The 14,173-nt window shown below is 30.5% G+C and overlaps 1 protein-coding gene across 1 annotated transcript in view; it reads right to left on the bottom strand.

Annotated features, from left to right (window-relative positions):
- The window catches only part of LOC143232506 (uncharacterized), a 64,407-nt gene that overhangs the window by 25,236 nt on the left and 24,998 nt on the right, over window positions 1-14,173 (bottom strand). Inside the window, 5 exon segments of the mRNA XM_076468060.1 lie at window positions 1,598-7,961; window positions 7,964-8,813; window positions 9,739-9,868; window positions 10,243-10,341; window positions 10,698-10,849. Coding sequence (XP_076324175.1) covers window positions 1,598-7,961; window positions 7,964-8,813; window positions 9,739-9,868; window positions 10,243-10,341; window positions 10,698-10,849 — 7,595 coding nt within the window.

Raw genomic sequence — 14,173 nt, 5'->3', positions numbered from 1 at the left:
TATAAAGTCATGACTGGAGTACAATAATCAATTTGTGTATTTTGGAGAATGTTAGGTCATCTCCTACTCAAGATTCCCAGAAGTCAAGAGACTAAGTAGCAAATAAAATCTATAAAGTGACTAGCTTGTTTTTGAAAAACTTTTATTTATTTAAGCAAACATGTTGTCTCTCAACAAAAAAATCTCTTTTCTTAAAATTTTACACTGATTATTACAGAAGCTTTGGATTCTGATCTTCATCCAATTGCTGTTTTTCTTGACTTAGCCAAAGCTTTTGATTCTGTTAATCATAAAATATTGTTAAATAAATTATCTTATTATGGTTTTAGAGGCATTGTTTTTGATTGGTTTTTTTCTTACTTTCACAATAGAAAGCAATCAGTTTGTATCCATAATAATTATAGTGATTGGCTTACAATTAATGTTGGAGTACCACAAGGTTCTGTTCTGGGCCCTTTATTATTTCTCATTTATATAAATGATATTCTTTACCAACAGTTTTTTGGAGATATCCAAGCCTATGCCGATGATATTGCTGTTGTTTATAGTAAGCCAAATCTAATTAATGAAGCCATTATTTCTAGTGATCTTAATAAAATTAAAATTGGCTTTTCTGTAATGACTTATCCTTAAATATATCTAAATCTTTTCTTCTTCAGTTTAACCTTTATGGTGTCATTCCAGCTTTTCCTTCTATTTTTATCATTCTAGTGATTGTTATACTTACCCTAATTGTAAGTGTCCCAAATTGACTCAAGTTTCCTCTGTTAAATATTTAGAATTATTTTAGATCGAAAATTAAATTGGCAATTTCATATTAATTCTTTAGTTAATAAATTAAAATATAGTTCTATGCTAATTTTGAACTTAGTCATTGTGCTCTTATCATATTTTGTTAAGTGTATATTATGCTCTCTTCAATCTTTCTTACAATATTGTATTTCAATTTGGGGTGGCACATATAAGACTTTTAATTCCTATTCACAAGTTGCAAAAGTGTTTTCTCTTCTTTTTTTTACTCATAGGTTTGATACCGATTTCAGTAAATTTAACTCTCCTCTTTCATATGATAAACTTTATTTATATTTTTTAGCTTTATCTACATTGCATGTTTCTTTTAATAGGCCTTTTAAAGTCACTTCATATTTTACACGACTTCAATCTTTTTTCCAATTAATGTACCCACACCACGAGAAAACAGTTACACTTCATCAATATCTTTATTTGGCACCTCAGATTCATAATTTTATTCCTTATAGTATAAGATCTTCTATTAATCGTGTTAATCAAAAGAAATACTTAAAACAATGGATCTTAAATACTGATGATAATATTCTGGGAACTTTACATTGATTTTGTAAGTTTTGATTTTACATTTTTATGTGTTTAACCATCACAGGACGAGTTAACTCTTTGTTGATGGTTTTATAATGATATTTGATTTTTTGTGTCTAATTTATTGCTTAATAAATTTATTATTATTATTATATTATTATTATAAATAAAATATTCATTTATGACAAAAAAAAAAAAAAAAGACTACAAATTATTAAGTTTTTTTAAAATTATATACACATAATTTCTCAACATGACTTACTTTACTGACTTCAAAACTAAGCTTTTCAATTTTTAATCCCTGTTGATGGAGACTCTGCATAGCCTGTTGAAATTCCCACTGCAGCTGCTCCTGGTTTTCTTCCAACTGTTCAGTTTTGGAAGGATGACTTTGTGAAACTGACCCAGTTTGTTGCTGATAGTCTTTATCAGCTAGATATTGCTTGAGTTCTTCTATTTTATGATGAAACACATCATTCTCACCTTGAAGTTGATTACATAATAATTCTTGATTTCTCTTTTCACTAAACAGGGATTCATTATCTTTTCTTAAAGACTCAAGTTCTTCTTGGATAGTTCCAAACTGTTTTTCAAGTGATTCATAGCTGACTTCCCATTTTTTGATCTGTTGTTGACACTTAGTTTGACAGCAATTGACTTTTTGCTGCAAGGTTTCATTCTTGGAAGTAAGTTCTTCAGCTACTTGCTTTAAATGCTGATTTTCAGATGCTAGTTTCTTTATGTCTGCAGCAGTTTTCCACTCAGTGGTGTCCAGCTGCTCCTTTACATGATTTAACTTGCTCAATAACTGTTCTCGTTCTTTCCTGAGAAAACAGACTTCATTATCAAACTCTTTATTTTTTTTGCACAACTTTTCAAAATCATCTAAAGACACTAATTCAGCACCATGCATGTCTGCGAGTTTCTCAGACTGCCGGAAATAATCCATTTGATGTTTCTGAACATGCTGCTTTACGGTTTCCGTTTCTTTCTCAATTTTATCAGCTTCAATTTGCAGAGTATCAGTGTGTTCAGGATCTGAAAGTTCCTGGTTAAAGCTAGTATGAACTGTTTTAAAGGATTCAAGTTCAATTTGTGTTCTGGATAGAGTTTCTTCTACACATTCTTTCAAGTGAATTGCATCATTTTTTTCTTTTTGAGCATTCTGTAGTTTTTCTTCCAAGTTATTTTTTTCCATCACAAGCTTATCAAGGTTTTTACTGAGTTCAACATAATCTGAATACAACTTTTGGTATTCATCCTCTTGTTCTTGAAGATTAACTTCCAAGTTCTTCAACTTGAGCGTTTCTTGCACATTTCTTTCTTCAAATTCTCTGGTACTTTTGGAATGCATTTCTTTAACTCTCCTTAATTCCTGATCCAATTCTTGTTTAGATGTCTTTAGTTCCTCAACAATTTGCTGATAAGACTCATTATCTGAAGACAGCATTTGTTCGTGTTCTTTCAGATTACTCAGTTCTCGTTTATAACTTTCACACTGAGCTTTTGCTTCTTCACAATCACTACTAAATTCTAAGCACTTCTTCTCTAGACTATTGCACTTGCTTTGAAATAATTCTTTTTCTTTCTCTAATTCTTCTATGATGTGCTCTAAACTTCTTGTTTCTGTTGATGAGCATGTAAGTTTCTTTTCAAGTGATTTGTTATCGTCATTCAAGTTTTTCAATTGTTCTTTCAAGTGATTATTTGTGTCTTGAAGATGATCTCTCTCTTCTTTAATTTGTTGGAGAGAGTTCCTATGATCTTCTACATTTGCAGCCACTTCTTCCTTCAGTTTACTTATAATGTGCTCCTTTTCTCTCAGATATTCTTCACTGATTTGTTGTTCTCCTGTTATTTGAGTTTCATCTACCATTGTCTCAGATGACAAACCCTCCAATTCTTTCTCAAGTTTTTCATTTTTCAGTTTAAATTGTTTCAGCTTAGCCAATGCTTTTCCAGTTTTAATTTTTGATGACTCTAGCTCATGTTTCAAACGTTCATTTTCTTGCTTTAATATATTTACATCAGAATTGCTAGATTTCTGTCTCGCTTCCTCTTCAGTTCTCACATTTTTTTCCTTCTGGATTTCTTGTAAGATTTGTGGTTCAGACAAACCTATCATACTTTGTTCAGTGAGAGAATGCTTTTCTTTTTCTTCCACTGAAAATCTAAAACTTTCAAAAGCTATCTCAACTTGTTTCAGCTGATTTTCTAACTGTTTAATAATTTCTTCATTTTTTTTAGCATAAGCCAAAGTTTCTTCCTTCTTAGTTTTTTCTAAACTTAAATTTGAAGTTAATGTTTTAACAACTTTCTCACTTTCCTTAATTTTCATTTCTAGATTCATTTTATCATTTACAAAAGTCTGTTTCTCTTGGAGCAGATTGTTAACTTTTACTTCCAGTTCACAAATCTCTTTTCTTGCATCCTCTAAGAGAGATTCTTTTATTTCTAATGTCTGATAAAGTGATGTTACTACCCCCTGTAATTTTTCCAAATTATTTTTTAGCTCCTGAAAGTACTGTTTTTCACCATTCATTTCATCTAGTGCAGATTGCAGAGAAGCTTTTTCTGATAAGATATTCTCTATCTGAAGTTTTAATGATTCATAATCTTTTACCAATATTTGTGAATCTTCTCTTTCTCTGCTTAATGCATGATTTGTTGCAACAAGCTTGCTTAATTCTCCTTCTAAATGTTGCAGGTGATTATTCTTTTCTTGAAGTGTATTCTTCATTTCTTGGACCTCAAGAGATAAACAGTCTCGTTCCTTTCTAATGAGCTCAACTTCCTCTTTTATTTCATTCAAGGTAACTCTAAGATTCTCCATCTCTTCAGTCATTTGGCATTCCCTTAAAGTTTTTTCATTAACCTCAGTATCTAAGAGTAGGTTCAGTTCATGCTTCAATTTCTGATTTTCAGTGTTCAACTTATCAGAAATTTGTTTGAATTGAGAAATTTCAGTTTCTAAAGAAGCTATCTGTAGCTGCTGTGTCTTTGTCAGTTCTTTTTCTTTTTCAAATTCAGTTTGAGCCTGTTTTCTCCCAGTTTCAAGGTTTTGTATATGACATTCTTGTTGACTAGTTTTCTCTGCTTGGATTGACAACTTTTCCTCAAGACTTTTCATGTCGTCTTCTTTCTTCCCATGAAGCTTTTTTAATTCTTCATTTAATTTTTCACATTCCTCCAAAGTACTCTTAATAATTTGAAGCTCTGACTCTAGCTTTTCCATCTTTGCCTGAAGCATAGTTATTTTTTCATCTTTGTCTTCTGTTTTCTTCAGAATTTCCTGAAAATTTACAAAGAGTTCATTATACTGTTCTTCCTTTTCTCTGAACTTTGTTAACAATGAACTTGCCTCCAAAGATTGTGAATTATGTTCTGTATTCAAAGCACTCAACTGTTCAACTAAACTAGAAATCTCAATATCCTTATCAATGTTGGTTTGTTGAAGAGTCTGAAAAGCACTTTCTTTGAATTCCAACTGTTGCTTTGCATCTTTCAAGTCATTTTGAAGACCAGATATTTCCTGTTTTAGGTATTTCATTTCCTCATCTTTTTTGTGTGTAGATTGATTAGCATCATCCAGCTCTAGCTGTTTGTTAAGAAATTTAGTCTGCAGTTCTTGAATCTGAAAATAACAAGATTCTAATTCCATTGACAGCTTTTGTGTGTGTTCAGCAGCACCAGACTGTAAAACACACACATGTTCATTTGCTTGTTGCAAACTAAGTTCAATTTTGTCGTATTTTATCCTGAGCGTGTTTAATTCATCCTTCTGTATTTTGTTGTTATGTTGAGATTTATTAAGACCATCCTCTAATTTTTGATTTTGTTCAAAAAGTTGCTGTTTTTCAGCTTGAATCCTCTGAATGTATAATTCTAATTCATGCTTATCGTGACTAAAGGTCTTATTTACTTCCTGGCATTCTTTCAAACTGAAACTTAACCTTACATTTTCATTTTGACAATCTATTAACTTTTTATAATTTTCTTCACATTGATTTTGTACTGTGATCAAGTTTAACTCTGATTTTTCTAGTTTTTTTTCCAATTCTGTAATCTTTTCTTCTAAGTGTGCTTTTGTATTTTCAAACTCTTTTGACTTCTTCAAAGACTCAATATTTTCACCTTCAAGTTCTTTAATAGAGATCTGTAAAATTTCAATTTTATGTTCTGTATCTTCAGAAAGTTTCTGGAATGATTCTTTTTCAAGAACTTCTTTTTCTAAAGCAGTTAAGAGCTCTGCTTTTTCAAGTTCTATTACATCAAGTTTTTCACCCAATGATGTAATATATTCCTGTAACTGCTGAATGTGATCAGTAATTTTTCTATTAGTATCTTCTAGCTTTTGAACTTGCTCTTTATAGGATTCTTCCATTCTGTTAGAATTTTCAACCAAACCATGATATTCAGATTCAAAGAACTGAAGTCTTTCAATCTGGTTGTTAGCACTGGTAATATAGTGATTTTTTTCTCTTACTTGTTTCTCTAGATCGCTAATAGTTTTATAGTTGGCCTCATCTTTATGTTTTAGCTCAAAAATCTGTTCTTCATAATATTTGACGGTTTTTTGTAACTCTTCTTGTTTATGACTCATTACTTCACTTTCCTGTTGAAACTGTTCCATTTTAGTATTTAGCTCACAGTTTTTATCCTTCAACTGTGATGATTTACTTTCAACTTTCTGAATTTCTAAATTAAGCTCTTCTTTGGTAGATAACAGATCTGATTTAAGACATTCAATTTCCTCTTGAAGAAAATTATTTAACTTGTTATACTCACGTAAATCTCTTTCCTTATCTTCCATTAGACTTTCATGTCTACTTTGTAAGTCTTTCAGTTCTTTTTGGATGGATTCTCTAGACTGTTGACTTTCGAGCAATTCCTTCTCTGAATCTAGTGACTTTGAGTACGCTTCTTGTAGCTGATAGTTTAAACTCTCAATTTCAGCTTTCAAACATTCAATTTGTGCTAGATGACTTGAATCAGAGTCTATCACCTGATTCCTTAAAGCCTCCATAGACAGTTTTTCTTCTTGCAACTGTTCATATGCTGCTTCAAGTTTTGATTGACATTCTTGAATAATTTGATCTTTCAAAGTTATAGTTTGTTCTATGGATGATTTTTCTTGTAAGGCCTCTTCTGATGACTTCTGTAAACTTTGTTGAAGTAATTCCACTTCAGTTGTCAACTGTTTAATATGACTTTTATGTGCCTCTTCCAATTTGTTAACCAATTGTGCTTCTTCTCTTTCAGTTCGAATTTCCAGAGATAAATTCTGTACTTCTGATTTTAACTCTGCATTGTCTCGTTCACTGTTTTGTAGAGTCTTTTCAAGTTCATTTATACGGTCATTTTTCTTCTGGGCAGCCCCTTCCCAAACTTTTATGTTTTGCTGTAGACTTTCCAATGTTTTATGAGCTTCTTCTTTATCATATATTAATTTAACACATTCTTCTTCTTTGGAAACCAAGTTTGTCTTTAAGTCTTGAACCATTCTTTCTAGTGTTTGGATATTTTCTGTCAAACAAGTAATATCCTTATTCTTTGTTTGTAGACTAATATCAGATTCTTTTTTGTATTGTGTCATTATGTCCAGATGCTGTGTGGCTTCTTTCAGTAATTGCTCAGATCTATGCATGTCTGAACATTTCTGATTGTATTTCTCCTGGATTTCTTCATACGCCTGCAAAACTTTGCTGTATTTATCATTCAATGAATTTAACTCAGAAATACTAGAATCCTTTGTTGATTCAAGTTGAGCAATATAGTTTTGAAGACCACTAAGTTGATCTTGATGTTGAGTTAATGAAGAGAGAAGTGTTTGGAGTTCTGCTGCAAGTGAGTTGTTTTCTTTGGAGCTTAACTCCAACTGCTGTGTTAAAGAATTCAAAGCTTTTTCACTATCTTCTTTTATTGAGACAATTTCTATATTCTTAACTTGAATATCATTTTGAAGTTTTTCAAGTGTTTCATTTGATGAGACAAGTTGCAATTTTAAAGAACTGATTTCTTCTATGTAATTTTGGGTCTCTTCAAGAAGCTTTTGTTGTTCTGTAAACTTGTCATTTCTTATTTGTTGTTGCTCAGTTAAGTACTCCTTCTCACTTTTAAGCTGCATAATTTCTTCTTGGTATTTCTGAATTTTTACATCATACTCCTGCAGTTGATTAAAGTTTTTACATTCAAAATCTGCCACAAGTTTATTCAGCTCATCATCCTTAGATTTTATTGTGTCAACAGCAGAAGAAAATGTATTCTCAAGAACATTTAATTTTTCTTCCAAACTTTCAATTTTTGACTCATATTCCACAATTTTTATTTTATAATCTCTAACTTCACTTTCTCTTTCATACTTTATTTCTTCTAATTGCATCTCGTACATTTCAAGATTTCTATCTTTCTCTTCTACTGTGTTTTGAACACTTGAAAGTTCCAGTTCTAAATCATGTATCTGTTCCAGAAGGGATGCAACTTTGGAATCAATTTTTTTGTCTTTGGATGAATAAGTTTCTTGCAGTATTTCAAGTTCTCTTTTCACCTGATTAAGCTGTAGGTTAAGTTCTTCATTATCCTTTTTTCCTGTATGTATTTCAGATCTAGCAGACTGAATACTTAGATTTTGCTATTCAACTCTGTGAGTAAACTTTCTATGCGGTCATTTTTATTCTCAAGTTCAGACGTTAACTGTAAAATCCTATTTTCTTGCTCATCCTTTTGAGTAACCAAAAACTGACATTGTTTTTCTTTACCATCTAGTTTTTCTGTCAGTTTTGCAATTGTGTCTTCTCTTTCTGACACTTCTGCATGAAGTTGGCTATTTTCAGAACTTTTTTCATTCAAGGCTATCTGAAGTTGCTCTCTTTCTTTTTGAAAGGATTCTTCTAATTCTGTGAGTTGTGTTAATACGTGTAATGCTTTACTTTCAAACTTAGATTTTTCTCTCCTCAAGAAATCCATTTCATTTTCCATTTGTTCTGTTTTTTCTTGAATTTCACACCATTTCCTATTAACTTCCTCAATACTCTGACATGTGTGCTTTGATAGAAAATCTGATAAATTATTTGATGTTGCCTCAAATGCTTGTTTTAGACCCGTAAAAGAATCTTCCTTTTCTTTCAATGCTTGCTGTGTTTCCTGTAGCTGGTTTACAGTTTGTAAAAGTTGTTCTTCTATAACATTAAGTTTCTTTAGGTTTGCACTAGATTCTTCTCTTGCATAATTATTTTCTTCTTTGACGAGCTCATAATGATTCTGTAACTCATTTAGTTTTTCTTTTGCAACTTCTAAGTTATTTTCCAACTCTTGAATTTTGTTCTTATCTATAACTCCAACTTTTTGTAACTCATTCAGTTTCACTTGCAATGTGTCTCGTTCCTTTTCAATATCTAAAACAGGTTGCTTTTCATTTTCTATCTGTTTAAATAGACTTTCACCTTTTTCTTGAAGTTCCTGTATTATCTGTTCATCACCTATAAAAATTAGTACAAAAGTATATTAAAAAAATTGTAAAAAATAACGTTGTAAATAAATGTTGTTTCATATTCAAATTGTTACATAAAACAAACTCACAAAACTCATTTAACATTTTCCAGTATTGCTGTAAAATCTTTCATATGATTTTATATCCCTATTTATGTACAAAAATTATGTTAACTCTATTACATTTCAGTAACTGCTTAGATCTCTACAAATCTGTACATTTCAGGTTATATTTGTTCTGAATTTTTCATACAATAGTAAGTAACACTATTATCATCCAAAGTAATTCTATTCAGAAATAATCAGAACCTCTGATAACTCTAACTTTATTTCAACAACTCAATCTATATGCATTTGGAAACTGATAGTTATTATGTTGCATATATTTAGTGTGATTCAAAAATGACAACTAAAGGGTATTCCAACTTCCATTACTGCAACTTCAAGGCATCTTACCTATAAAAAGTAAATTTTTGAGAAATTTTCTGCAAATATCAAAGTGTAAGTTTATATTACAAAGGAACTATCAACCATTGAAAATATAGTGATTCATATCTTGTTTTTCAACATTAATTTTCTTCTCTGTTACTTTGTTGCCACTTTTTTCTACTGTCACAGCATGTGGTCTGAACAATTACTAATAAAGCTTAACTTTAATAATAGCTAGAGGCAATGGCTAAAATACTAGTGAACAGAAAAGATTACAACCTATATACATCAATACAGAATATAAATAAAGTTGTCTGAGCAGTAATTTGTGAGCTTTTGAGATACTGATTGGCCAAATTTGCTGTAGGGATAAACAAAAAGATTCTAATAGGACATTTAGAACATGCAAATTAATAATTACATAAAAGCTAGAATTAAGATGAGAAGAAAATATTAAAAGAAAACTAAAGAAGGACATTCACCCACCTTCCTTCTGTTCTTCAAGCTCTATTATTTTCATTTCTAATGAAACTTTTTCTTCTTTTAAGCATTTCAATATAGATTCAAGTTGTTCAAGCTTAGAGTCCTTTTCCTGCAATACTTCAGTCATTCCCTTCTAGAAATTAATACAAAAAAATAATTAACACTTAAGAAACAAATTTCAGAAGAAAGTACCACAGTCTGTTCTTTGTACAAGTGATTTATTGTTCAATTATCCATGTGCAAGAAATTGTGACAGGTATGAAAAACAAATTATTAGATGCTGTGTACTCATTCAGGACCATTTAATAATTTATCAGGTAATTTAATAGCTCAAAGAGCTCTTACTACGTCTACATGTATTTCTGAATATACCATTTAGTTCGTTTTATTACAACTTTCACTTTTAAGGCTTAATACTATGAAATAAATACATCTATGCATAAGCCAGATTTTATATTAAAAAAAACCCAGTCCCAATCAACTGGAAATAGAGGAGTAACAACAAACCATCTGAAGCTGTTTGTCCTCTGTTGTCTTTTGAAGCTCTTGTACTTTAAGTTCAAGAGCACTTTTTAACTCCTTTTCCTGATATGCCTGTTCATGAAGCTGTAAAAATACAAAATATTTTATTATTTTTTATATGATAAAAAACTGTTAACTCTAAAATTTAAATATATGTTAAAAATTAAGTCTTACTTATAAAGTGTAAACAAAGTTGAGTTTCAAGTTTTCAGGTGATGTATTAGCACAGCAAAGAAGAGTTGATATTTTGCATAAGGTTTCTATATAAAATTGAATAATATATTTCTGAAACAAAAAAAATCTTATGTAACAGGTTTTTGCTAATACATATTTCATCTATTAGAGCTATAGAAACTTTGAAGTAGATACAACAAAACATAACAGATAATTTAAAGTAATCATATCACTGATTGTTTTCTAGGTTTATCAATGAACCTAACCTGACTGCAAGTACACTGGAGATATTCAATTTTTTCTAACATTTGTTGCTGTTCTTCTTTTAGGGATGAATAGTTGACCTCAAGAGTTTCCTTTTCTTTCTTTTCTCGTGCAAGACTCTGTTCAAAAACAGACTTTTCCTTGTTCCATTTCTCTGAGGAAAATGAAAGGAAATATTTGATGAATAAATATAATGACGTTAGTCCTTTGTAGAAATTTGCTAGTCATATTACCTCTCTCACTACAGAAACAGAGAAGTTGTGTTTGTGACCCTATATTGACCTTTATAGTTCTAATATCTTCAAATATATTCTGTCCATCTTGATGAAATTTTACAAGTTTTCAGTAACTATTAATAGTCTTTTGTAAATAAAAAAACAATTATTGAAGTATTTTCACTAAAATATTCTATGTGAACATATGTAGTCAAAATAATTTTAATATTTAGATTAAAATATTTTTCTTCACCTGAAAACTGTCAATTTTCATTTACACAATCTCTTAAAACTTCCTAAATAAATTTCCAAATTATTTTCAGTAAAAAGTTATATTTTTTCCTGCTATTTTCTCTACCCTAATTCTTTACATGGTTGGTCAATTTGACTGACCTCGTAACCACCATAAAAATATGAAAACAAATCTAAATTATTCTTTTTTCTTTCCAGAACTTCAAATTATAACATGAAACTACATTTGTTTATCCTAAATAGCTTAGCTTAAATCTTATAACATTTTACATCTATTTACACTTAAGTTTCATTGCTTTATTGTTCTTTGAATAATAATATGCCACTGCACAAGTTGTAAACAACTTGGTGAATATGTAGCTCACAGGCTATATGCAAGATACTTATAAGTGTAAATCATGAAAAATTTCATTATTTTTCCTTATCTTACCCAATCTAAAGTAATAAATTTTAATTGCTTTTACAATAATGTATAAAGAATACACTTGAACAACAAGAAATATAATACCTACCTGGATCTTTTCTTTTTGCTGTTGACAATACATAACTCTACTTGTTTAAATTAATGGTACTACTTCTTCACTAAATAATATTTTATTTAATCAAATTATGCATCTAAAAATACAGAATAAAATCGAATAAAAGTAGACAATATGCAGTAACTGTTGTAACTGTTCTAGCTTTCTAATAATGCAATAAGTAGATGTTCAGTTAATCTTGTCAATATATTTACAGTAGAAATAAAGTTGTGTAGATGTGTTCAGATAAGATTTTCCAAGATAGGAATAACCCTTGTACTTAATTAAACAGATAAATGAACAAGATAACCCTTGTACTTAATTGAATTTGAAAATAAAATAATACAAATCAGTTTAGAGCACCAGAATTGTCTGGTGTTCATTAAAATAAGGCCTCCAATTACATATTTTATTCAACTGACACACATCTCAAGCAGCTGGAGAATGAAACATGTATTCATGCTGTTCTATACTAAGACATAATAAAGTTGCCAGACACAGCACCTATGGATCATGAAAAGTTCAGAGGGAGACGTTTTGTGCTCTGAATATACAAGCTTTATGACAGCTCTTTCTACTGTCAAGATGCACAGTCATGAGAACATGGCATAGCAACACTGTCTGTATGTGGTAAAGCTCCAAATTCCTTTTAATCCAATGTACTCAATCCTCTGCATACATCTTTATTTCATGAATGATACCAGAAATGAGCTGTTGGAGATTTCTATATTATGACCACAACAGTTATTAAATATTCTCAAATGTAACATTTTTTGCTTTTCTGCACATACAAAACATATGGTTGTTTTGTAGATGAGTTAAAAAAGAAGAAAAACAAAACTATTGACATTTTTCCTAAGTTATGCATAGAATAAATGTTTGCTTTACCCTGAACATTAAGCACCTCTTAGGAAAAGAAATGGTGCAAGCAGTCTTTTCCTTAGATGTATGAATGTTTGGTGTGTAGTCTTTTGTGAAGTTTGGTTGTCAAAAATGAAACAATCTGCTTCAAGATGGTGTTTGAAATAATGTGTATTTCAACACTATTCTCTGCAAAGGAATCTGAGCAACTCTTAAATATATGCACACAAAAAATGCAGTTGAGAGTGCTTGCCACCAAAGCTAGTAAAAACTTATTTTTATCTATTGCATATTTTACAGTGCTAGCAGCATAAATCAACCTGCATCTACTTAAATGATGCAGTTATTTACTATTTTTTTTAGTTGTAAATAATATTTATTCTTGAAAGCATGTCACATCAGCAGAGGATGAGAGAGAAAATATAAATTAATAGAAATAAAAATTAACCTCTTCACCATTGTCTAGTAATTATTATTCCCAAAAAGTTAATTTTGCTTAGACCATCTTATAATGAGTGTGTCATCAACTGACATGGCTACTAATATCCTGATATAAATATTTATTACCAGCATGATTTATTTTCCTTTAAATGTCTGGTTACACGATAATGATTACAGCATAGGTGGCTTTGAGTTAATATAACACAAAAATACAAAAAAAAATCATCCAATACTTCTAAACCTGTTTCAGCTGAAATAGCTGGTGAAATTTTATAAAAAAATAATAATAATGTAACTTGGTATTCTTTGATAGATTGTTTAGGCAGATTATTCATGATGAAACTTTGTAGAATGGACAGCAACTGCCTGTTGTGGAGACAAAAGTGTAGAGGAAAACGTTTCAAAAGTCTTCTGCTTTTTGTCTTGGGTCAGTGTGTGTGTGTGTGTGTGTGTGTGTGTGTGTGTGTGTGTGTGTGTGTGTGTGTGTGTGTGTGTAAGGTGTTGTCAGTCTTTTATAGCGTTCTGGTGGATTGTGGAGAGTGTGTTATGATTGGTTGGATTATCACAGTTTCTGATTGGAAGAGATATTTCCTGTAGACTCAACCAATGGTAGCCATAGGTTACTCACCTCAATCTGAAATTTCTTAATAAATCTCTATTTATGGAGAAAGAAATGAACTGAAGAATGATATAGATGATGAAAACAAATGAACTGCAAGCAGTGACAGTGGTGATGAAGAATGCTGCAGATCAAAGAAAAAGAAGAACAAGGGACTGCGGAATGTAGAAGATAAAGATTTGGGCTTGGGTACATATCGCTGAAACTAGCGAGAATGATGATGAAAAGATGTGGCTCTAAAGTGTGAAAAAAGGAGAGAAAAACTTCAACCCTACATACTTCATAATGACACATTCTTCACTGTTCTATCACATGCATTTCCCTTCTTTATTATAAAATCCTGTAACTATAACCTAAACTGAGTTAATGAATCTCTGTGCTAATAATTTGATTTTTTAAAATCATAATATGTGAATAAAACTTAAGACTATTCGAAATTTGCATATTAATTCAAGTTACTGAAATGTTTTGGGGAAAAGAAAAACATATGTGCAGTGTTTCTCACCATCTACAGACGAAAAAAGAAAAACTGAATAAGGGATCTTTATTCAAAAAGTAATGTTCTCTTAAAT

This window comes from Tachypleus tridentatus, chromosome 11 (genome assembly GCF_004210375.1).
Source record: "Tachypleus tridentatus isolate NWPU-2018 chromosome 11, ASM421037v1, whole genome shotgun sequence".
NCBI lineage: Eukaryota > Metazoa > Arthropoda > Merostomata > Xiphosura > Limulidae > Tachypleus > Tachypleus tridentatus.
This window is presented reverse-complemented; position numbering and strand designations above follow the sequence as displayed.